Source organism: Poecilia latipinna, unplaced genomic scaffold (genome assembly GCF_001443285.1).
Source record: "Poecilia latipinna isolate Pla-1442-1.1 unplaced genomic scaffold, P_latipinna-1.0 Scaffold799, whole genome shotgun sequence".
Classification (NCBI taxonomy): domain Eukaryota; kingdom Metazoa; phylum Chordata; class Actinopteri; order Cyprinodontiformes; family Poeciliidae; genus Poecilia; species Poecilia latipinna.
The window spans coordinates 36,192-61,324 of record NW_015113415.1 but is presented as its reverse complement, the minus strand read 5'-3'; the positions used below and the strand labels follow the sequence as shown (position 1 = coordinate 61,324).

At 40.5% G+C, this 25,133-nt stretch overlaps 1 protein-coding gene across 1 annotated transcript; it reads right to left on the bottom strand.

Moving 5' to 3' along the window:
- Window positions 1–863: 863 nt before the first annotated feature.
- vwf (von Willebrand factor) lies at window positions 864–22,686 on the bottom strand. Its single transcript, XM_015046936.1, has 53 exons — window positions 22,564–22,686; window positions 22,393–22,444; window positions 22,145–22,288; window positions 21,793–21,895; window positions 21,489–21,697; window positions 20,971–21,092; window positions 20,078–20,297; window positions 19,885–20,007; window positions 19,692–19,803; window positions 19,552–19,598; window positions 19,322–19,458; window positions 19,065–19,203; window positions 18,020–18,117; window positions 17,740–17,935; window positions 17,446–17,661; window positions 16,442–16,688; window positions 16,253–16,347; window positions 15,952–16,103; window positions 15,771–15,874; window positions 15,560–15,698; window positions 15,316–15,450; window positions 14,322–14,468; window positions 14,084–14,224; window positions 13,732–13,830; window positions 13,498–13,654; window positions 12,992–13,159; window positions 12,764–12,899; window positions 12,357–12,666; window positions 10,248–11,397; window positions 10,057–10,161; window positions 9,273–9,416; window positions 8,993–9,136; window positions 8,748–8,912; window positions 8,590–8,636; window positions 8,327–8,504; window positions 7,922–8,163; window positions 7,455–7,644; window positions 6,984–7,325; window positions 6,666–6,904; window positions 6,098–6,200; window positions 5,943–6,014; window positions 5,560–5,664; window positions 5,257–5,462; window positions 5,033–5,182; window positions 4,843–4,959; window positions 4,529–4,709; window positions 3,203–3,243; window positions 3,008–3,124; window positions 2,606–2,704; window positions 1,657–1,785; window positions 1,518–1,557; window positions 1,320–1,417; window positions 864–1,164 (listed from the first exon to the last, which is right to left on the bottom strand). The coding sequence occupies exons 1-53, from the start codon at window positions 22,567–22,569 to the stop codon at window positions 979–981; spliced, it is 8,544 nt and encodes a 2,847-aa protein (XP_014902422.1). The 5' UTR covers window positions 22,570–22,686; the 3' UTR covers window positions 864–978.
- Window positions 22,687–25,133: the final 2,447 nt, after the last annotated feature.

The following is a 25,133-nucleotide window of genomic DNA, read 5'->3' as shown; positions in this document are numbered from 1 at the left end:
CACAAGCCCACATCATTATCCATGCTTTAATGGCGTAACAGTGGCCAGGAGTTGTTTTTCTACAGCCAGACTTTATTAGACTCATCTGTTTAAAGCATAGGGTTCAAGTCAAAGTCCTAGTAGGGCTCACCAAAACTCTGCAAGTCCACATTTGTGATGGTATGGCCAACAAAGCTTTTGTTATGGCAACTGGTTCCCATTTGCTGTACTTTTCTAAATATTTCAGTGAGAGATAACACCACTATAACATTTATTTTAAAGACATTTACATTACTTCAACAGGGTATCTATTAAATGTGGGTGGAATGTATAAGTACAGTATATTTGAATGAAAAAAAACTTCATTTTAAAGATTGCAGTAAGCCTTTACCACTTCTGTGTTGGGATGTTTATTTGACTAAAATAAAATCATCTTAAATAAAAACAATGCTAGACACAGCACTGCACAGTAGCTTAGTTGGTAGCACTGTCCTGGTCGGCAATATTAGCTTCTTTCTGCATGAAGTTTGCATGTTCTCCCATTCCATGTGTAGACTTCGTCCCAAAGATACAAAAACGTAGCTGCATGATTACTCTGAATTTTTCTTGGGTTTGAATCTTGCATGCATATTGTTTTTTCCTCTGTGTCTCTCTGTCCCCTTGTGATGGAATAGCAACCAATCCAGAGTGTACAAAGTCTATTGCCCAATGACCCTTGCAGATTGTCACTATAACCCCCGCAATCCTGCAAGGACAAGCAGGTAAAGACAATGGATGGATATTGGTTGGAATATCAGGCACTTCTAAGGTATGTAATCTTAGAAGAACTCTCAGCATCAACTTTTACAAACATATTTAAAAAAAATGAACAGTGCAACAAGCTACGCTTGCGGAAACTGTGAGGTTTGTTTTATTGTTATAGTATTTGTGTTTCTCGATGGGTACATTTTGCTTGGTTACACACAAAGCATCTACATTGAGCAAACTGTTATTGTCTCTCTAGTTGCAATGTTTGGACACACAGTCACATGTAGTTACAGACTGGACAGTGTGGTGGCTGCGTGTGCCATTGGCGCACAAGACGGGCACACTGAGAGGCTCTGTCTTCATGGCGGCACAACACACGCACTCCTGCTCTACGGCAGCACTCTGCAGGGAGTACATAGACTTGCTGCGACATTTGCCCTGAAAGACAGACAGACAGATAAACAGGATTGACTCATGCATAAGCACCACGGGCCAGACTGAACAGGTGGGAGGGCGAAGGAAAAAAAAAAATACATTTTTACTTTAAAGGCCAAACCAAGGGCAGAATGTTAAATCTGTCTATGCTGCCTCACCTCACAGTAGTGCAGTTCAATCTGTTGCTCTGATTGGCAGTCATCCACTTTGACATAGTTGAGTGTTCCCGCCGTCCTGCGGCACTCTGGCTCATTACCTGTGCGCATGCATTTGTTTTTTTGTTTTTTTTTGTTTTTTTTAAATTCGATCATTCAAATTTTCTCATTGTAATACCGTCTTGAAAAGGAATCACTTACAAGTCTCACAGCAGGTTTTACCAATTTGGCTGACTTTGCCCTGTCAAAAACAAAACACAAGTAAAACATCTGAATATAACTTAGTGTTGAGAAAGGAAGAGTAACTGTATGAAGATAATAAAAGGTCAGGGAGCTGTACCCCTCCATCAAGGCAGGCTTGGCGGTTAAAAGGAGGGCAGGTGGTCTGTTTGGTCTCCAGGACAAGATCTCCTCTGCTGTTCACACCGCAAGCATACAAGTAACAGCCATCCTCCTGGGTTGAGTTGACCTGATCAGTTTAACACAGATGCATATAAGATCAGGTGTTTTGATTCATGTCCTTTCCTATTAACACTCCATGTGTTTGTTACCTACACATTTAAGGATGTTTTATTTCTTTAAATGTATGTGAAGAATGTAGAACATTAATAGGGGTTTAACTACTTTTAGTTGCAATGTGGTTTTGGTGGAAGTTGTAAAACTGACGCAGGCAGTAGTTAATGACAAGGAGCTGAACTTTAGAAGTCAGTAAACATAAATTAAATAAAGAGCACAATTCTGCAGGGCAGAAGAAATGTGCACAACCAATTGTGAAGCTGAGATATCGAGCTCTGGGTATAAAAATTTAGCACATCATAATGGACACACGACTACAGCACTGTAATAAATTTTAAGCCCTTTAACTTAGAAACAAAAGTCCAAAAGCTGCCTTTGAAATATGAGTGAATTCAACTTTCAGACATGAGTTAAATCCATGCTGACAAGCTTAAAATAGTCAGGAGAACAGCTTACAACTACAAGTTCAACTTTGGAAAACACATAAACCTATGTTATGTGTAAACTTGTTAATGCAAATTGAGTTGGAGAGATTAAGTAGGTGCATTTAACCTATGGGGACAGTCAGTTTTACTGTGAATTATCTCTCTTTCATTCTCCTCTTCGACTTGTTTTTCCAGGTGTGAGAGACAACGAAGTGGGGAAAAACATCCAAATTGAAAATGTGTTAAATCAAAAGCCTTTAACAAACAAAACTTTATCTCAACACTTTTTTGTTTATTATATACTATGTAGCACATGTATCGACATTGTCTTCTCCATATAATACCCACTTGCACACTGGTAAGTTTTCCATCTGGCTTCTGTATGAAGCAGGCAGTGGCAACACAGCGCCCACAGCAACTGTCTCCCTCCTTCTGCATTGCGTATCCCTTGAAAAAAAAAAAAAAAAGAAATGGTTGGAAGTTATTTTAAGGACGTCACACGGCAATTTGTGTAACTTAAAAAAAAAAAGATAGATCTTTGATTTATTTTCTGCCAATATATCATGATCTGAGTGAATCATAAAACAACGTTAAGGGCAGCCTCTGTTTAATGATGAGCAGAGAGGAAATGTAGTCAGAGCCTAAGAGCACCTCTTATGAAAGCGATGGACATTTGAGTTTATTAATAAGTTATGTAGAGGACGGGAAAGAGCGATGGTCAAAATGGAAAATGATGACATAAGGAGTTACCCTGGGGCATGAAGGACAGCTGGTTCGCTTGCATGACAGTTTGTATTTCTTCACTGCTCCGTTCTCCACTGTGCACTCACAGTGTGTACACAAATCCACCATCACTCTTTCGCCTGCCTTCATGAATACACATACAGTATTTAAAACCGGAGTACATAAAGCACTGTCCACACTTTATTGCTGTGGATGACTTACCCCTATCACAGTGTGATTGAGAACACAGACATCCATTGGTGCTGGTGAGAGAAGAGCAGAAACACTTTTTTTTTTCCAGTTCTCTGAATATTATGTCAATCTTGTCAATTTATAAGGAGTCCAAGTTACCTAGCTTGATCTTTAAAAGCTATTTAAGAGGTCAAACCAGGATAACTGGTTTTAAGATTGCAGCAATGTAATGGAGACATCTGCAGGACACTTTGTGCAACTGCAATTTAACCAGGCAAGTTTCAGTAAGTTAAATATCTTCAGAAGATATTTAAGATCATTCACATTTTTAACATACATGAATTTAAAATAACTTTAATTAACTTAGCGACGTGAAAATTACAACCACATATATATCTTAAGCAAGATGAAAAAAAAAAAAACAGATAATTTAATGTGCAATTTAATGTGCTTTTACACCCAAAGTGCATACATTTCTGCTTTCTATTAGAAAATCTTAAAGAGAATGTCAGGCTATCAGTTAGGACTTTAGGCTCAAGCAAAACTAAGAGACAATGAGCCAAAGCACACCAGCAAGTACACCTCTGGATAAAAAAAAATTAAGGTTTTATTGTGTTGTTGTTAAAGTCTGAATTCAAATCCTGCTAAGTTGCTGTGAAATGACTTTTAACAGGCCACTAAAGATTTAACACCCTTCAATGTGGCTGAATTTAAAAATAATATCGCAAAGTAGAGTTCCTCCTCAGGAATGACTATTGCCAGTTATCACAACTGCTTGATTGCACATGTGGCTGCCAAGGTTTACACAGGCTCTACTTATGTTAAATTGGCTATTACTTTTTTCACTGCACTGCAATTTAAAATCTAGTATGGGAAAACATGACATTTTAAGTAATTGGAGCCTGCCATAGCAATGCGTACGAGGGCATTGAAATGCCTGCAAAGCAAGGCATCAGAGGGTTCAAGTGAAATATAGCAAAAATAATTTGCCGTTGCAGCTTTGCCTGAACCCTCGGTTTGGACCCGCAATGAATTATCAGATATGGTGGGCTGTGAAGGATAAAATGGACTCATCCTTCAAATCTTTTGAAAAGGAGGACGGATTTGAAGGAATCTTCGAATTCGGACAGGCCTTGTCGCCGCTGTATGACGTAATCGGCCTACAAATTGAATGGCATTTAAAATGTTCTTATTTTTAAATGTCATTCAATTTTAAGACCTTTTTAGCCTCAAACCCTGTTTACATCAGCTACACAAGTCATTCATTTACAGTTTCATAGATGATCAGAGTTATAACTCATTCTTTCTGCCAATGTTTTCCTGTTTGTGCACCAGCATGTGTATGCGTGTGTTTACCACAGTGGCAGCGGGGGCAGCAATCCTGAGTGTCACAGCGAAGCTCACTTCCCAGCGGACAGCTTGTAGTCTCCATGCTGCCACAGCTGACATTTGTTGTAGAGATAAACACCTCGTCTTTCACTTTCTTACACTCATGTTCTACACATTTATCATGTGCAGACAGCCACTTCTCACCCACCTACAGACAGAGAAAGTGAACCAAACCAATCAAAAATATTCTGTGTTATTTTTTTGGGGGGGAAACCACTGATTCTTTTAGGTAGAAAGACAAGGAAGCAAAGTTTTATAAAGTATTTAAACAACCCACATACCCTTCTGAGCTTTCCTCCAATGACTGTGTCCCCTCGCATTGCTCCCTCAGTCTCTGTGCAGCTGGCTGGTGTACATTCTCCACAGCAACTCCCTTTTCTCTGAGTGTATGTAGAGCCCTGAAATTTGTTAAAACATTTTTAGAAAACATTCATTAATGGCGCATATTTTTCACATTTAGTGCTGCCTGACCACAGGACAGTTCCGATTGCAGACAGGTGGGCTGCACTGGGCGACATGGAGCGATGTGTCTCTGTCCTGCAGCTCTGTGCATCGACACTTCTCGCATCCTTCCTCCCACTCGCTGCCCACTGGGTGAACCACTCCACCAACCACACACACCTGGAGACACACATTGGCCACACAGGAAATGAATCTTCCAGCGTGTCCAGGAGTGCCACATTCAGAGAACTCACCTTGTCAGGTTGGCAGAGGATTTCTGTGCAACCGCAGTCATTGGTAAAAGACGATGTGACAAACCCGGTGGGGCAGGATTGGGTGGAGTTCTGGCAGTTGCATGTACATTCAAAGGAGTCACAGCACTTTGTCTTTTTTGTGGACAGCTGGCGGTGGGCTGGACAGTCAGGGGGGTCTTGTTGGGAACACTCTTCCTTTTTGCACACTAGATCAGAGAAAGAGAAGAGTGGCATAAAAAAAAAAAAAAAAAATCACACCTAGAGCGCCATCTGTTTTATGCTTGCATGCGCTCATCAGCCTACCGCACTCGTGAATAGGCTGGCATTCGCCGGGGTTTTTCAGCACCACTGTTTGACCGTCCTCACAGCGAGGGACATCAGGCAGATCACAGCTCACCAGATCACACACTGAGGTCACAAGGTGAGACCGAGGTCAGCAGTTAATACATTAGTCAAAACCACATTATTTATGGGGTATTTCAAAATGAATTCATCATTAAATATCAGTCTAGAAAGGTCTTAGCTATTCATACACTTCACAGAAGAGTTTTGATATTTTCGGGATTCCATTTCTGCTTTCAAAGGTGTATCTGCTCTACTGCTCTTATTTTGAAAAGCTACTGTAACATCCCATGCTGAAATAAAAACATAAACATATTCTTATATACATGACTATCCAAACATACCGCACTCGTACTCAGGGCAGCACTTGGATTCTTTCTTCTCCTGCAGGATCTCACAAGGTCCGCACACTGGAGCTAAACACACACCCATGCTAATTAGAAAAAAGCTGACAAAAGTTTAGCTGATGAAGCAAGTGGAAGTAAAAGTAAATAAGAACCTTTGACATCATTGCATGGTCTGGCAGTGCAGTTGATATGTTGCTGGTCCAAACACATGCAAATCAAACATGGATTGTCATCTGGCACCCAACTCTGCATATGCTGTTTGAACAGAGGGAAAGCATGTTTCCTTTCCATTTAGAAATAAACAGCAGAGGGCAGTATAATCGCATATTTGTGATGCGAGCTTTGCTGTAACTCTACCTTATATTCCAGGACTGCAAAAATATTATGAAAAGATACAATTAGAGTATCATGGGTGAATATTTTGGTCACTACATCAATTGCAATCAAACAAATGTTTGTTAATTGTTACTCCAGAACTCTTCTGTCAGAACACTTATTTGTTTCAATCTTTTCAATCCACCACCACATTCCTTCAAGTTTTGGACAAGAAATGCAGCTATTTTCATCCAACTTGACAATTATGCTTCTCCCTACCTTAGTTTGAGCTTTTCTTTACAACCACAGTATTGCACACATTAAAACAGGGATTCTAATGATTACTAAACATGTTGTTCAGGTCTGATTCTTCTTGGGCTTTCAGTCATATCCTCCATGTCTCACCGCATATGTGTGTCCTTGATGATCCACACACTGTCTGCAGGATTCCGGAGAGACGCATTTTCCATGATGCAAAACCGTCCCTCCAGTGCAGAAGCAGCCTTCAGTAGGTGTCTCCATACATGATGACTCGTTGCGCCGGGTAGTCGACCAGTCGCCTGGCAATACCTGCAGGCTGCCACAGTCCTTCACACATCCTGTCCGACATGCATCATACTCCATAGAGTTTGGACAATGCAGTGCTGCACCGCAGAACAGAAGAAGGAGTTAGGATCCACCTCCAAGAGTTAAGATGTTTGTAGTAAACTAACAGTGACTTACGGCAAAGATGGGGGCTCCTCCAATCCACACACACACCACTTTGTCTACAGAGGCGTGCATAGGCTGATATTAGCTCACACACATCTGACTCGTCACACGCCTGCTCCTCACACTTGATGAGGAAAACCTGGACAGCAATATAGGCGTGGCATTTTTCAAACACCTCAGAGCGTAAGGCTTGACATCCCATCGCCACTCCAGACACGCACACTGCCTTCCGTTTGGGCAAGCACACACCACCATCTGCGGCCACAGTCCAGTCTGAGATGAAGGCCGGCTGGTCGGTGGTTGTGCTGCCGTTACGGAAAGACAGGACATTAACCTTCGCCTCCCCACATGCACCTGTGAGAAAGGTACAGACAACACAGCTCAAAAGTAACACGGCCAAAACCAAAAGGGACAGGAAGACACACTTTTCGCTTCCGATAGTTTGCATAAAGCTGTGAGCGAATGGCTCGCCGGTTCTGTTACCGCAGAGTCCAGCAGTGTGCCCACTGGTTTCCGAACTGAGCAAGGTGATGGTAAACTCATTGCTCTGAGGGGTAAAAGTCAAAACGTAGCCTTGATCTGATTTCAGCTGCAGCATCACTCCTCCGTAGCGCACCACCTCCAGACCAGAATGTCGCCAAGGCAAGGCGAGCTCTTCTTGACCAATCATGGCCTGTTTGTGGAGACAGCAAATAAATAAGAGCTTTTGCATGAAGTGCAAACATTTTGATAAACTACAAAAACTGATTATTTTTCTTGAAGTCAGAATCAATAACAGAGATCGATTCTGTGTTATTGATCTTTTTACCATTTTCTACATAATCATACATTCCTTTGTGTATATTCAACACATAAACCCAAATAAAATAAAGTTTCTGTTTTAACTTGGAAAAATAAAACGAGAAAAAGAGTTGTTCTAACTATTTCAAACACATACTGTACAGGTTTACCGTAATGTCATCCTTCAGCAGCAGTGTGTATGGTCCATGGGTCACCTCCATGGATTTCATGCAGATCTGGCTGTATTTTGCTGAGTCTTGACAAGGTCCAGTGTGAAGTTTGACCTCTGAGCCTTTGCTGTCGCCTTTACTGACGGTTAGAAGTGTATAGGAGCACAATCCCTCTCCTTCCAACCTGAGAGCCAGACCATCGAACCTCACTACATGGTTTGTGGAGCTGCCCATACATATGCCTGTATTCACACAACAAGGGAAAAAGTGAGGGAGGAGTCAAATATATGGTCCATTTTGGCCTAGGATGCTTGCCCTTTTTATTAACAGTTAGCAGGTGGGAAATGATCTGCTTGTTATACGGAGAGGCAAAATATCACAATGCAAGTTATTTATCACACATACAAGGACATTCCCAGCGGCAGCCGCAGGCCTCCTCCACTCTGACAGGGGGCATGTTGTTTCTGCATGCTGGCGGCTCCAGTCTGTCACAGCTGATTTTGTGATTCTGAACCGTCACCGCTCCACTGGGGTGGCACAAGAGAGAATGGCAGCCATCGTCAAGCAGCCACGATTCACCAGGCTGCAACAAACAAGACGTGTGATTACAGAAGTGATTACCAGTAATTGTAAATTGGCTTTGAAAATGATCCGGCCATATTACAAACCTTCCTCTCATTTCCGTTATCATCAACACACACTCCTGGTGGACCAGCTAAAAATAACCAAGCACACATTTTTATTACTGCCTTCAGTTATTACCATAATCTAAAATGGTGACTTATTTTCTACTAAGAAGAGAAAACTGTTCATGCTTCGTGGGCACCTCTGCAGATTCTCTCCATGTAGCTTTTGTCCAGAGTTAAAAACATTCTTAATTGGTCCATGTTGTTTAGATGCAGAGTATTGTCTTGGTTGCCGTGGTGACCAAGTGCACTAAGCTCATTGCTGTCATAGTTTGGTCCAACTCCAATGGGGAACACTGACACACCTGGAAAGTGACTCCAAGCAGTGAGACACCGTCATGTCATGTCAGGAAGATTTTAATTGTTTTAATAGTAGCCAGGTTACCTGCTGCAAGAGCCTCATTAGCTGCCTCTTTAATATCATCACTTGATTTTTCTGTCATCACCATCACGACTACCTTCGGGACACCCACTCTCCCGCCGCTGACAGATGAGATGGATGTCTGCACAGCGAATTTTACAGCTGACCCTGCAAATGGAAGGAACAGTTAGTGTACATCCAGCTTGACCTGTTTCCAGCCACCTCCAAAACCATCAGATGTCAAGCAGTGGTTCCACGAGGAAACCGATGTCCTCATGACAGCATAGAGGTTAATGTTAATTACCCAATGCAGGAGCTGCAGCGGTCCTGGTTGGGATACCTTCCACCCGCTTCAGAAGATCTGATTTGCTTTGATGACTGTTCCACATGAACTCAGCCGTGTTTATGTCTCCATACTGAATTAAACTCACCTGAGTGCCACCTGGCCCTGCGCATGGAAAAATAAAAAAAAACATGGAGACATTTACATAATTAACCTTTTTTTTTGTTTAAACTCAGTACAGTTTGTTCAATCATGACAAATAAATTGAGCAAAATAACTCAATACAGGGATTTAGACTCACAAATTTGAAAACAGGAGATAAAAGGAACAAAATAACAGCATAGTATTCCGTGTGTGTTTATTGTAGATGCTATTCTTGTAAAGTGTAATATTATTTACCCCAGAATGTGTCAATTATAACAAGAACTGTGCATGTATAATTTAAAAAGAAAATCATACCACATGCTAAATATTTCTTTTAATCTGAATGAGGTCCTAAAAAACACAGGGTAGGAATGTTAGGTTGCGTAATTGTACTAATTATTGGCATTCTGGAAACACGTAGCCCTCCATAAGTTTTCAACTAGTGAAAATAGTTGTGAAAGTAATTTCCTTTCACAATTTGTTAAATTTGTGTTATTCAAAATTACATATATACAGTACAATTATTTATTGTTTCTAGAGATTATTTTGCATTTTAAGTAATCGGATGTTTTAAAATGTCTCTAAATAGGACAAACTTTGATAACAGACTGTTATGACGACAGTTATCTCTGCACACACTGAAGGAATGTGTCACACCCACCTATATCAGCATTACTAATGAAAGTCTTGACAAAGGTCTTCATGTCCTCAAACTGCTCTCCGGCCTTTAACAGGAACATGACATCAAGAGGCTTCTTGCATGGCACTGTGTGATGATACATTGTTATATTAATGTGGCTGATAGACCAATACTGGAAAGATACTTGAAAATAAGTCAGTTTATGATAACACCTGTGAGTGGCAGAGTGGAGTGAGTTGGGACGATGAGGGGTGGCAACGTAGGAGAGAGGGGCCTGACTGTGCTCTGTGTGATGCTGACCACACGACGGACTAGAGACGTCAAACGGCTGTAGTCCTCAACCATCATCGGACGCTGAGGGTGGCTGAATTGCACCAAGTCCGTTTCATGCACCTTTGGTCCAACACCGATGGGATACAGACGTGTTTGGACGCTTGTAGTTGGTGGACGTGTCACTGTATCAGTGGGGGGATTTTCAGTCACAAGAAAGACGAGCTGAGGTGGGGCGGGGACATGAGGAGGATGAACTGTAGCCATTTCCTGAAGAGTCATGGTGACAGCTGCTCCGGTGTTGGTCTCGCTTCCTCCTCTCCAGCGAATCTGCCGCAGTCGTTGCAGCAGGTGCTCTCTCTGCTGCCTCAGCTCCCAGCGGCTGATTTCCACAGTGACTGTTACAGAGTACTGGATCACTGTGATGCGGATAAACTCTTCCTTTTCTGTCAGCTGAGAGATGACTTCCTCCAGGAATACTAGAGACTTATTGAAGTTGGCCTCACCAACAGTATCAGAACCTTCTATGATGAATGTCACATCTGTAGCTGGAGGGTGGTATGGTGGAATCGTGGTGGCAGGAGACAGACCAGAGGGTGCAGTGGATGCCAGAGTGCTGGGTACATGTTGTGCAGGTGTTGTTTTCACATAAGACGCACGGGAAGTGGTGGGAGAGGCCTGACGGGCTTTATTTGGTGTAGGTTTTGGCATCTCTGGCTCCATCCCCAAGGTGCAAAGGTAATCCGTTACCTCCAACAGACGATCGGACAGTTCGCCTGTGCTGCTCAGCACATAGGCCCTGTTGTCTGGGTTGGCCTTGGTGATGTCATTAACCTGACCCATGTTGACACCAGGACCAAGCGCCACTGTCAAGGTGGTGATGGCTTTCTTACGGAGCATCTTCACGATAGCACGGACGGGACGAGGGTTACCACTAGCGGTCAGGATGATTGCTACACGGCCAGCATTGTCACGCTTGTTCTTGTCATAGATGTTAATGGCGAGATACTTGACAGCTTCGTCCAAGAACGCTGCATCTCCCCCTGTGTAATGAAGCTCGCGCACAGTCTTCTTAAACAGCCACTTCTGAACCTGTAGGTATCAAAAAGCGTAAGAAACAAGCATGAGCCAACCAGGTCTAAATGTTTTATATGTCAACTATGTTCATATACTGTGCCTTCATATAAAGTCGGGGCATCTCTTGAGGATGTGGTTCCTCTAATGTATTGTGAGAGACTGTGGCTATACTTGTTGCTTGTGCTGCTTTGTCTATCACACCTTTTTCTTCCAAAAAAACATTTCAGATGTTTTTATACAGCCTTCTGTGAACAGCCAGCTTCTTTAGCTATAACCCTAGGTAAATCACTTGACTGTGCACAGGCTTCCATAACCATCAAACCATAACTATCAAAATGGATAGCAATAGACACTTGTGAGTAAAATCTACAAGCTTTATGTTTTGACTTGAACTACTGGACTAAATACAACTTTTCTCTGATATTTTAATTTGAGAAGATTCATCCATATTAGTTGGAAACATAACTCTTAACATATTAACAATTTAAATTGATTCTAACACAACCTTTATTTGTTGGCTTTCCGATTTTGGGTTACAAGTTAATCTTTTTAACATGTTGATGTGATAATAGTTAGCTATGCCAGTAGGTTTAAAAATGTAGCTATTCTGCTTTTGTTTTATTCTGTTATACTGATTCTTAACAACACTTTGAGATGGTCTGTTCGACTTCAGTTACTTCAGAAGTCTTTTGCTTTAGTTTCAGTTTCTGCAAATCAGTATCTTTTTGTACTTCTTCAAGATTTTTTGCTCTATCAGTATTTTTACTGTTTTGTACTTTTCAAATTATTCTGCTTCCTTTTATTCCATCTGCAACTTTCATCTTACAAAGTTGCTAATAACACTAGCAAAATTTTTTTTAATTTTTTTGAGTTATAATTTGATGCAATTATACAACACTGCCTTTTTATTATTCCTAAAGCCATCAGTGATTAATTTGTATAAGGTCACGCATGGGCAACATTTGCTACCGTACCTGCAGGTCATACGTTTTAACTCCAGAGTGGTAGAGCAGCACTGTGGCTCTAGTGTGAGCTGAGCCCATACGGAAACGTTCAACCACGCCGAGTATGAATTCCTTGGTGGCCTGAAATTCCTCTTCAGTCAGTGCTTCTGACCCATCCAGTAAGAAAGCCAGATCCATTGCACGGTCACACATGCTCTCAGGCATCAAGGTGGTGAAAGGCATCGTAGTAAAAGTGCCGTAACTCGGTGTTGGTGTGGGAGTGGACAACATTTTGAGGTAGGTGCAGTCTTCACAGCTGAGAGTGTTGTTCTCACAGTGGCTTTTATAGGAAAAAACAAAACAAAACAATAGATTGACTTTAAATTAAGCACACTTTGGTTCCATTTTATAAAACTATTTGCTATTCTCTACATTACCATATTTTGCAGTGTGTCGGGTCGTCATGATTCAGGATAACCTTGTTTCCATGGGATATCCTCTGACCCTCGTGGATACAAACCTGACACTGCGAGGGATCTACGCATTGCATTGCCACCTCGTCAAGAATTTGACCTACACAGATTAAGTTTAGACTGACACTAAATCACACTATCAATATCGTTGTATGTTTGACTGTAAAATAGTTGTATGTTGTGTCTTGGAACCTGGTGGGCAGTAAGCATGGCAGCCTTCCACACATGTCAGTGAACAGTGGAGGGGATCAGGATGCTGGCAGGTAATTGGACAGGCAGGTCCGCAGGTGTTATACCTCCACTGGCACAACTCCTCCCCTGTACCTGCGAGCTTGGGGTTCAGCTCTTCACAGCTCATAGCTAGGAGTTAGTGAAACAACTTTAGTTAAACAACTTCATTTTAGTGACCTAGTCAAAAAGATAATATTCTAAATTTGATGTTCTAGTCTAGATAGTCAAAACAAACTTTGATATATATGTTTTGCAGATTGATTGAAAAAAAAAAAAAAAAAAAAAAAAAAAAAAACATATACAAATGCGATTAGATTAACAAAGACGACGCAAATAAAAAGTAGTAGAAATAAACAGAAAAAAAAAAAAATGTCAGAAAGATCCTATTCAGCTTCAGCTTATCCAATCTCTTCCCAGCTGAAAAAAAAATTGAGGACAGGTATTATCAGTTCGATATGATCACTCACGGCAAAGTTCATTGGATCTCCACATGACAGACACTCCCTTTTCTGAACAAGCCTGCGCGTAAGCAGCAATGGCATCACAGAAACATGCACAATCCCCCACAGATGAGCATGAGCATGCTGCCTCAACACACATCTCTACATACGCCTCTGCATCCACCTGGAGGGAACAGAATGAACATTAGAGGAATCAATGACGTGTCAATGAGCAACTTTGGAGCTATTACTTTTACATACCTGGCTGTTGCATTCTTTGAAGAGCGGACCAGTAATCACACGACATGATTGCTCCACTGTAACCAACTTTACAATGTTGTCACTGCAAGGAGCTGGCATCTGAATATCGAAAAGGAGACATACATCAGCAGCATGTATTGCTTTGTTTATTAATTGTATTCATTGACTGGTAGAAGGGAATACTTGAAGTTTTGCAATGTAACAGCAAGTATCTTGAGAAGCTTAGTATGCTCATTTGCTTTCAACCAGAAAGCATACACCTTTAGGTTAATTTAGATGGATTGTAAATCATTGAGTTATTAACATACAGACTGTACATGTGCAGAAATAGTGTAAAACCCCTCAATATTACCTCAGTTACATCAGCACAGCTGGGAATGACTTTCCAGGAATTGCCAAAGTGTGAGGCATCCATCTCCAGCTGGTTGTTACTGCTCATCAAATCATTGTTGACATTTCCGTCAAAATTCCCGCACAAACCACAGACCCGGCCCTTCACATGACAAAGTAATCATGACAAAGAAAATTGCATTATTTAAACAGATGTGAGTAAATCAGTTCAAACTGGATTTAGACTAACGCAGTAGTACCCTGTAGGAAGCTGAGATGTGAACAAGGAGGCGAGTTCCTCTGTCCCAGCTGAGGGAGATGTGTTTCCCCAACATGACGGTATAAAACTGACCAGATCTGACAATCTCCACTTGGGAACTTTGCAGCACAGGCCTCTTCATCGTCACCTGGATGGATTCATGTAGGACACACAGAGGTCATGTCTTAAGTATCTTGGCTAGGATATTTGCAAAGGGCTGATGTTATGAGTAAATATATTGAAAAGTAACCAAATGGTTTTATATAATGAGGTGGATATGAATGTAGTGGGTTTTGCCTTGCCAAAATGCTCATACCTGTAGAACAAAAAAGTGTGATAAAAACATGCCACTTTTTAATCATTAAAAGCACATAATCACTTGTATTTTACTGGGACTGTTTTGTAGTGGAACAACTTAAAGTGACACTAAACTGTGTAGCGAAAATAAAATGGTACATATGGTACAAGCCACAACCTAGCTTTTAAGCTCATACGCAAAATGGAATATGTGGCCAAAAACTAGCATTGCACATCACCTTGAACGCACCATCTACACAGTGAAACATGGTTTTCTAAGTGACTCCAAATAGACCCCCCCTGTGGTTTAAGAAAGCTCTACTTTACATTGGTCAATCACTTTAAATCTACATGTAATGTGATTAAATGTGAAAAGGTGTGCGAGTTCTGAATACTTCTGCAAAACATTGCATGAGATTCTAGACAAAAATAAACTTGTTTGCTTCAAAATTTAAGGAAAATATAAATGAAGAAAATGTTTATATGTAATAATAATACTAATAACCTTTATTTACCCAGGTTTCTCCCATTGAGATCAAAAGATCGCTTTTACAAGAGAGACTTGGCCAAGACAGGGAGCATACAGAGAGAGGGAAAGAAAAGACATAATTTGGCTTTTTTTCCAGGTCACAGTTAATGCCACCCTAAATAATGCTATATATAAGTAGAATTAACAGTTTGGACTGCTTGTGTGTTACCTCTCCATCCTGCATTGCAATCAAGCCGCCGTGGTAGAAGATAGTGACAGCTTTTGCACAGCGATCCCCGACAATTCCACACGCTTCATTCTCCACCAGCACTCTGAAGGAGCCTTCGTCTGCGTGACACATATCCTTTTCATAGGATAAGTGGAGAAAACACACTAATCAATACAAATTTACTAAGAACCAGCCTACACAGCAATCTGGAGTGGGACTCTCTGCAGATCTGTTTGCGTTATACCTGAACCAGGACATACTGGCATAGGCCAGGAAAGGAGTACTTAAGGCCATCGAATGAGATGTAATGCCCCTCCCCCACGGTGCGACACACACCATCACACAGCTTCTGTGTGCAGCGCCACTTCCTGTTCTCACACACACTGGAAAACATGAGAAACATGTCAAGCAAACTGCTTAAGGCTCTCCTTGTCATTTACCAACCGTCATTTTACCAGGTGTTGCAGTCAACGGTGATACTCCGTCCTGCTGTGTACGGCCTGTTGTTATGGTAACAGGGACACTGCTCTGGTTGGATGCAGTCTCTGCGATGGCGTACCTGAAATCAATCCGTCAGTCAATCTCTTTGCTCAGTTTAAGTGTTTAACAAACAAAAAGCAAGCACACCACACTTACTGTGCCGGGTGGACAGAGGCAGCCAGGGATGCAGGCAAGACTCATACACGGCAGGTCCAAATTCTGGCAGGTTCTGGCACACTCCAGCCCCCTTTCACCTGAACTACACTCTGCATGAACCAGTGGAGGAGGGCACTGGACTGAACGTCGCTCTGAAAACAAAAGTTCATTATTTAGACCAAATAATACTCAACTTTTGTTGTGTCATGAGAAAAAATAAGAGTGACGCCCAAAAACATTTTGACTAATAGAGAAGTGCATAACTATAAGTAGCAAAAACTGAAGGAATATAAGATGGCACCTCTTGATGGCACTGTGTCATCATCATAGAAGAGGTCAGAAAGAAATGATGTCATCTCTGTGGAGCTGCACCGCATGGCCCCATTCTCACAGTAGCTGCAGGGTCAAATATAAACACCAATTATGATAATGCAACAGAATCATGCATCTTCTCAGACCATTTTCTGCAACTGCAGACGGAGTCACATACCAAATGCTGTTGTGATCGGCATAGACGTCACTGGGCTGATACAGCTGTCCATCGTGTAGGCAGGGGCACATGTCCGCAGTCACACACTCACCAGAAGGGCTCAGGTATTTCCCAGCTGGACAGAAACAGCCCTCCTCACACACTCTCTCCCCCTCACAGCCAGGCTCAGCGCCCGAGAGAGAGCGGCACGTTCGCTCACATGTACTTCCACAGGCCTCGTACACCTGACCTCCAGGACACTCCATCTCTGAGAACATCAGATCAAAGGGAAATTTATTATAAATTCTTGGTTAGTTTACTCCCCCCCCCATCTCTTTTTTAACACAGGAGTTTGAACAGTGAAAGTACCATTAAAAGTGTGTTGATTTTTATGTAAAAGTTGTTCACAAATTCATTATATACACTGACTCTTAATGTGTTACAATTTCCTAATCTTGCATGGATGGATGGATGCACATGTGCTGACAGATGCATATTCATTTTTTAAATCAGTCAAACTCCAGAGAAGTTGTAAAAGCTGAGTTACTCAATTGGACGTCTTTTGATCATAGATTGTAAGACAGTTTGAGCCTGTGGTAACTTCTTTTAATCAACTTCTTGACAACATAAACAAATACAGTTGTTGGTGACTAAAGAGAGGAAATATGTGAATAAGCAATGTACTTCAGATGAAGATTCAGCTGTTAAAGACTCCATGAAAATGTGGTTGAAGAACCTATTAGGACCATGCATCCTAATAGGTCAGACCACTTGACTGCAAATAATATTTATTTTTAGAAAAAGGATTTTTGCATCTGCAAAAAGATAAGTCAACTTCAAACACAGAGAGATTAAAATGTATTTTGTGTTTGGGTGGCTTCTAAGAATTAACCAACAGAGATGTTGGTTAACCAATGTTTATGACAGTGTCAAAAACGTTGCTCTTTCAGTTTCATAAAGGATGCACAGCAAGCACTAAATCAAATGTTTGTCTTAGAGACAACCGAGTTCAAAATGCGAGTTACCACAGAGTGAAGGGGATCTCCAGTTGAGCAGCACTCCTTTGGCAGAGCAAGCGGCTGCATAAGCAGACAGAGCCGAGCAGAGGCACTGCTCACCGTCTCCACAGGCGCACACATCATACCGACAAAACCGCTGGAACGGAGCAGGATTCACCAGAAAATGGCACGAGCTGAACACATCTGACATGATCACTGCACACGCCTCTTCTGCGTAGCGCACTGGAAGGGACAGATGAACATATGTTGATATTTGTTATTTTTTAATGAAACGAGATTCAGTGGATGCGCAGATGATACCTCTTTTGGGATTTGTTGCACATGGATCAGTGCCGTACTTGTGAGTGGATTCGCAATCGCCATTGATCCTCCAGGCCTGCCCAAAAGCCTGGGGACTTGCTTCAACCAGCCCAGAACCAGACAAGAAGTCATCACCATGGTTTCCATTGTAGTTCCCACACAGGCCACATGTCTGCCCTGTCCATCGTGGCCCCAGCTGGGAAAGGTTTACAGGATTCAGTACTGTTGGCTGTTTGAAACTCTACATCAGCATTATCACTGAAAACATATTTAATCCAACCTTCAGAAGAACACGACCCCGACCGTCCCAGTCCAATCGAAGATCATCACCAAACTTCACTCGAACCGACTGAGCCGACCTCGCAATATGCAGATGGCCTGTAACATTACATACATAACAAAGTGTAAATGTGAATTCAAAATAAATGTAGTTTTTTCTTTTTTTTTTTTTTTTTTTACTAATGTCACTCCCAAAGCTTGTCCCAGAGTGAAAACATGCGTATGTATCTGACACACGGTGATTGGCTAATAAAAACACAGAATACATACACTTTCTAGTAATTACATAAAAAATGCAAATGTGTGACAAATCAGAATAAAAATCAAAAAATATATATACGCTGAAAAGGTGTGCATGAGTGATATATGACATATTAAATAAATAAATAAAAAAACAGGTTGTATGATTATGATCTGACCTGTAAAAACAAGCTGAAGTACCTGTCTGACAAAATGAGTTAGACTAAAATATCTCAAAAAGCTACACATATAATGTTTTAATAAAATAAAAAAAAAACAGCTGAGAACAAAGTTACCATCTATCACTATAAAGAAAGTTACAAAACCATTTCAAAGGCTCTGGGAGTCAATTGAATCACAGTGAGGACCATTGTATATGTGGGGAACATCAGTGAGCCGACTCAGGGCTGGTCAATCAAAATTATTCCAGGAACGCATTAATGATTCATCCAGACCTTAGTTAAAGTCAACATTCCTGATTCCATTGTAAGAAAGACATTAGATGTAAAATAGCACCAACAAAAGCACTTAGAGTGGCCAAGTTGGTTACTGGGCTACTCTAAGTAATTGCTTTCTCATATAGGAGCAGGTTAGGTTAAACAAAAAACACTGGTTTAAACAGCATTTTGTATTTACTCAGAGAATCTTTCTTCGGTTATTTTTTTAATGTTTTCTGTCAAACATTTAAGTTTGACATAAAAGAATAAACAGAATAAATTTATAATTGGGCAAATGTTTTACCACACCACAGTACAGCATAATTTGATTGATTGTAAGTTATCCACCCATAAACCAAAAATACACACCATGATTCATTGGGGTCTGGATGTCCATACTGTTGACAGACACAACTCCTCCATGCTTCAGCTTCACTGTCATGTTCTCCAGAGAGGGCAGACTGAGTGTCACTGAGTGTGTGCACACAGCATCCTGATCATCTGCACACTGGGAGATAAAGCAACCAAAAAAAAAAAATGCTTCAAACTATTCAAACTTGTTTTTGTCAGGCGAACGTTGCATTACAGCCAAACATATCAATAAAAAGCGTAAAATCAAGAATTACCTGGACATTCTCAATGATGACAGAAAAGCCGTTATTTGTGCAGTCCTTTGCCAGAAGATACTGACAGTGACCAACGAAGGTGAAAAATTTGTTGTCAAAAGACTTGAAGTGAGACTGCCCAACAACTAAGCACTCACCTACACACACAAAAAAAGAAGATTTAACACCTGAAATTGGCTCCACAGAATGTCAACAATATGCTTGAAAGTGGTGCTGGACACGTGTCTCACCGGGGCAGCCTTCGTTGGTACATTCCCAGGACCCGTGGCGGCACACACTAGAGTGGCAGATAAAATATTTGAGGGGTAGCTCATTTGGATGCTTCACTTTTTATGCACATGCATGTGTGTGCGTGCTTACTGCTCCTCACCATGTATTACAGTCCTGAGAAATGGTAGATCCTGGGGGGAAATGTCTCCCCATGTGTGTGCAGGAACATTGAGATACCTCCACACAGCGATTCCCATCCAAAACCTTTCCAGCTGAAACACATGTACATGCCATGTTACTGCTGGCAACACTACAGCTGAGGGAAGAGTTATATTTAGTCAGTGAGAGCTTACTGGGGCATGTACAGCCGTCCACACATTCCTCCTTGCAGACCTCCTGTATGTTTAGACTGTGGCAGGTTGTAGAACAGGGTTTGGTGCATTCACTGTACTGCATGCCAATTGGACACTTGGGAACTGCAAAAACACATGGCAAGGTTTACTTCACAAACATTTTTATTGGTTTCTTCAGATTTAACAAACTTACAGCACTGGCTCTCTTCCACCCAGCCGTGCAGGAGTACCCCATGAGAACGGCATGTGCGAACGTATTCCAGTAAGAAAGGACAGGAGCAGTCTTCTGGGTTTTTCTGGTCACAGTAGCAGGCCTCTGCCTGACACAGGGACAGGAACGCATCGGGAGAAACCAGGTGGGAGCAGTGGAGAAACAGACTAGAGGTCTGCAGCACGCTGCAGCTGGACAATACCTGCACAAATAGACATGTAAATGATCAACTCTTCCTGTTTGAATGGATAAACTACATGTTTTAGGCTTCGTGCAATCAAGGCTTTCATTTACCAATTTATTTGTTACATTAGTTGCTAACAAAATCTTGTCTTTTTTATCTTTGGTTGAAATTGTACATTCTCTGTAAGGCACTAGAATGAAAGCCAAAAACACAAACATAAGATGTGCTACATACTGTCGGGAGATCACAACTCTGGATTTCTGAGTGAAATTATTCTAATGAAATGACTGACTTGAGTGAAATGATCTACTTCACAAATCTTATATAAGTTAATGACATTGTACTGAACACTGTTAGTCCATTATCGTCATTTATTTAAACTCCATTTAAAACACCATCAGTCATTTTTTTCAAAATGGCTTATAATGCTTTGTTAGTAATGACGATGATTTGTCAGTCAGGATCTGACAAGTGAAAGTCAGATCATGTCATCTGAAGTGATGTAGACTTTATGAATGTTGCAATACAGGAAGGAATCTAGAAAGGAAAATACATAATCATGTGAGGAAGTTCAGATGGTGTTAGACCTTCCTGTTGTCTTTCCACTATCCTTTTAACATCAAGATATAAAATCAGATATACTTTAATGATATTCTCAGAACTGCTCATGTTAGTGTTAATTGTCTGTTACCGCTGCAGTTCCCTTTGTACTATTACAGGATTGGGTGGGATCCGAGACGCGTCGACAAGCCTGGTCAGCTCCCTTCACAGCCCAGGAGTTTGCAAAATCATAACTGTCCTCTGTCAGAAATCCTGAAAGCACACAAACGTGAACAATGACACACACAAGAGCTGACAGATTCTCTTTAATCTCATCCTACCACAAATGCCTTTGCTTGCTTTAACCCTGTTATCTTTTCCTGTACTCAATGACTACTCTTCCTGTTGCCGAGTTCTGGTGACTCAAATCATTTCCTAAATTCCAGTAATATAGGACTCTCCCTTGTTCAGCTCCAAAACTCCCTGACATGCAGGTGACTTTCAATTAAATAGAATATTAACAAAAATATGCTTGTTCCACTGGTTCATAAAAAAGAAGAGACTCATATAACACCCTGGACAGGCCGCCAGTCCATCGCAGACCAAATTTATACCACTATTCTAATTTACTGATGTGCACCTACAGAGTATTTCTCTCAATGCACCTACCCTCCTGAGCAGTGTATTCATCAGATGGGATTGCATTAAAGTTGCCGCAGAGGCCGCAGGTGCGATTGGAGTGGAGTTTGGTCATAGTCACGGCGATGTTGGCCGCGTTATCAATGGTGACAGCGAAGCCAAACTCTTCACTCCAGAGTTTATAAAACCCAAGCTCTGAGCCCACAAACACAGCATGAGATGCATAGGGAAGGGACAGTCTGTGAAAAGGAAAATTAATTTGAAGCTATTTCTGTCACTATCAATGATTTGATGATTTTTTTTTGTGTGTGTTTCATCTTTATTATTTTTTCACCTTTTTCCTCCTTGTGAAAGCTGTCCGTCTGCAGATAGGTGCAACTCGAAGACGTCCCCCAGAAACAGTGTGATTCCTGTTCTTTTGCCATTTTGAAAGTCACCTATAGCAATCCAAAGCATGTTTACATCAGAGATACAGCTACATCTGCATAAAAAGAATGACATTGGAATTTAAAGCTAATGATGAGGGTCCCTAAATAAAAACACATTTTTTACCATACATTCTGTAGCAAATAATGTTTAATATAATACTTGCTATCAATTAAACAACAGAAAATGAATGTTAGATTTTAGTGGAGGGCCATTAAACTTAACTGTTAACTTAAATGATTTTTCTTTATGTTACTCACCCAGCAGAGTGAAGGAGTGATGGTTGCAGTCTCCTGCCAGAAGGTAGCTGCAGTCTCCTGGAAACTCATATATAACCCCATCAAAGGTGTGAATATGATGTCTTCCGAAAAGACTGCATCTCCCAGTTATGCTTGCCACACAAGCTGGACACAACAATGTCCAATGAGTATGAAAACAGTAATCTGCAACATTAAATGCAGGCTATTTTATAGAAAGTGGGAATTAACAGAAGTGTAAAATGTGATACCTGTAAGCTGCAAGAAAACAAAAATTCCTTGCAGATGCCTCTTCGTGTGCAGCTGAATTAAAAACATAAAAGGAACTATCACAGTTAATTACATTATTGACATTCCTCAATTATTAACAAATTTGCAGGTTTGATTAACAAGCTCTTCCTCAATTCTCAAACTAGTCCTACCTCCATTGCTCCAGATGCCAGAAAGGGAAAACAAAATTCAGAACAAGGAAAAAAAAAAATCCACTTTCAGACGTTACATACTCAAGAGATATTGTGATGGTCAAGAACTGCTTTGGTGGGAACATAAAGATTTTCAGCCACGGTAGGAGCTTTGTTTTATAACACCGACTGTACCCCCGCCCAGCTTCTGAGGGGTTTCCTCGAAGGCCACTCCCCTCACCAGGTTATGTCAAGAAGAAATATCATTCTGTCTGCAATGTGGTGCCTGCAGACTGACACCATCAAACACAACTCAGCAAGACAATGCCAGGATATGCCTACTGATCGCCGGGCTGAGTGATTAGTCCACACATAACGTATCTGTACCAGCGCCAACCCAAACAACTATAGTGGAAAACACTCTCACCAGAGAGATATCTCACGCAATAACACTGCGTCCGCGGTGCCCCATGCATGGGCACTTTACTGGATTGCACCAAAATCTCACACACATACTGAGAACATGTGTTGATAAAAGCTCTCAGGTCAAACGGTTGGTGATTGTGTGGAATTTAGATAAAGGAGGGGAAACTGAATATTAATTTCTGCCAAAATGTCTCTCAAATATAAATAAATCCATTGTTTGATCCATGATTGCTGAACCATCTGCTTTATTTGACAATTTATCTATAAGTTCCCCCTTTATGTTTTTTTTGTTTTGAATATATGATTTAATTACATTTTTATAGCATAAACGTAGACTTGAATTTTGTTTAATAGTAATAAAATTGCACAACCAACTGTCTGATTAACATCATTTTAATCTATCTCTGCTAACTTGTTATGTTTCCTTTGCCAATGGTGCTTCCTTCCTACAGAAATGTTGTTGTTTTGAAGGGCCTTATGAGAACTTCACTTTGTTACATTTGATTTAATTTAGTGACTCATCCATATTGACATATGATTCAACATATGTCAACATATGCTGACATAGCATAACCTATGTAAATGCTCCTACTGAGCATTTACTGAAGTAAATGCTCAGTAAGTAAATACGTAAATGAGATTTACTTGTTTGATTTAAATAAGTAAATCTTGACTGATTATAAAACAACAAAAAAGTGACTATCTCTGCAATCACCATACAATAACTAACGTTGCCTACAATGCTAGTTATTGTGTGCAACAGTTGCATACAATAAATGCAACTGTTGTTTTCTTTTTAATCACACACTTCATGGTTTTAGTTTGCCAGAGTATTTAAGAACTTTCATTTAGTAACCCAAGACTTTGTGTTTCTTTCCTGTTTCGATTGCTTGGTCGACTCTGAGGCTGTTGTCAACCATCCAATCAATGGGAAAAACCAAGCAATGGGAAAGAATAAAAATACAGAAAATGGTAATATTCATAAATCAGAAAATAACAATAAAGTAGAAGATCCCTACAGATTGGTAGCTGTAAAGTTTAAACTATAAATATGGCTAACATGGCTGAACAAGTACAACTGTTAAAAACTGATTTTTAATCGTTTCCTACCTCACGTTATACATTATATTGGTGCAAACAAATGCAAGTTACAAAGTTCTAAGGAAATAAAACTGATTTTGTGGAATGTCAAAACCTGCCAGGTCTTTGAACTCTATGTGTGTCTCCTTTGATGCACTTCCAGTTTGAATGTGTGGCTAACGCGGCCATAGGTGTTGAATTCCACTGTCAGTATTTGGTATTACCTTTGTTGTGATGTCACAACATCATTGTATTTTATGAAAAACATTTACCCATTCATAGATCAATTGACAATCTGAGAGTTGAGTTTCAAAGCTGTTTGAATGTTATTTCTTAATCAGGATAATTAGAACATGAGTCATACCACAAGTTTCATTTCCGGCTTCAAACATCAGTATCTGAGTTGTGTAATTTTTCATCAGTACAGACTGAGTAACTGCACAGCATTTCATGAGACTAATGTTATTATGTCTCTCACATTTGTGCTACACTTGTGATCATTTGAAAGCAGACAAGCACATCTGCAATATACATGGTGTGTGTGAGAAATGCTCTCAAGTGGCAAAAATATAAACCACTAATATGGTTTATATGAATGTTTTTCTTCTTGTGAGGTTAATTCATTTATTTAAGATATTTTGTTCTTGGATCTGACTTAATAAATTGATCACAAAGTATTAAAAAAACTAAACAAAACAAAGACAGGCTACAGTAAAAATACTGGAAAGCTGAAAGATGTTAGTTTCCAGATTATATTTAATGGCTCTGTAAAATGTTATTTCATGTTATAATTATTTATTTAGTCTTTTTAATTGTTTCTATAAAGATGTCTAACAATTAACTATTGTTAGATATAATGCAAACAGCAAAATGTTAACCTCAAGCTAAAAACAAAATAGCCTGCTCGAGCACCGTGTTCATTCATGTGCAGTATATTAAATACGTGAACGCGCATTTCTTATTCTGGGAGGATTACGTCATCGCACCTTCAGGGCTTCAGTTTGTTTTGTCACAGAAAATGCAAAAAGCTCTGACGGCTGGCTTTACATAAGCTGCATTTAAAACAATGATTTTAAGTGTAGTTT

Excerpts from the sequence above, each read along its gene's own strand:
- vwf (XM_015046936.1), bottom strand. Across the intron at positions 17,936-18,019 it reads GGGGTCGTGTTCTTCTGAAG|CTGGGGCCACGATGGACAGG; the intron begins GTTGGATTAAAT and ends AACCTTTCCCAG. Across the intron at positions 7,645-7,921 it reads TGCTGAAGGATGACATTACG|GCCATGATTGGTCAAGAAGA; the intron begins GTAAACCTGTAC and ends CTCCACAAACAG.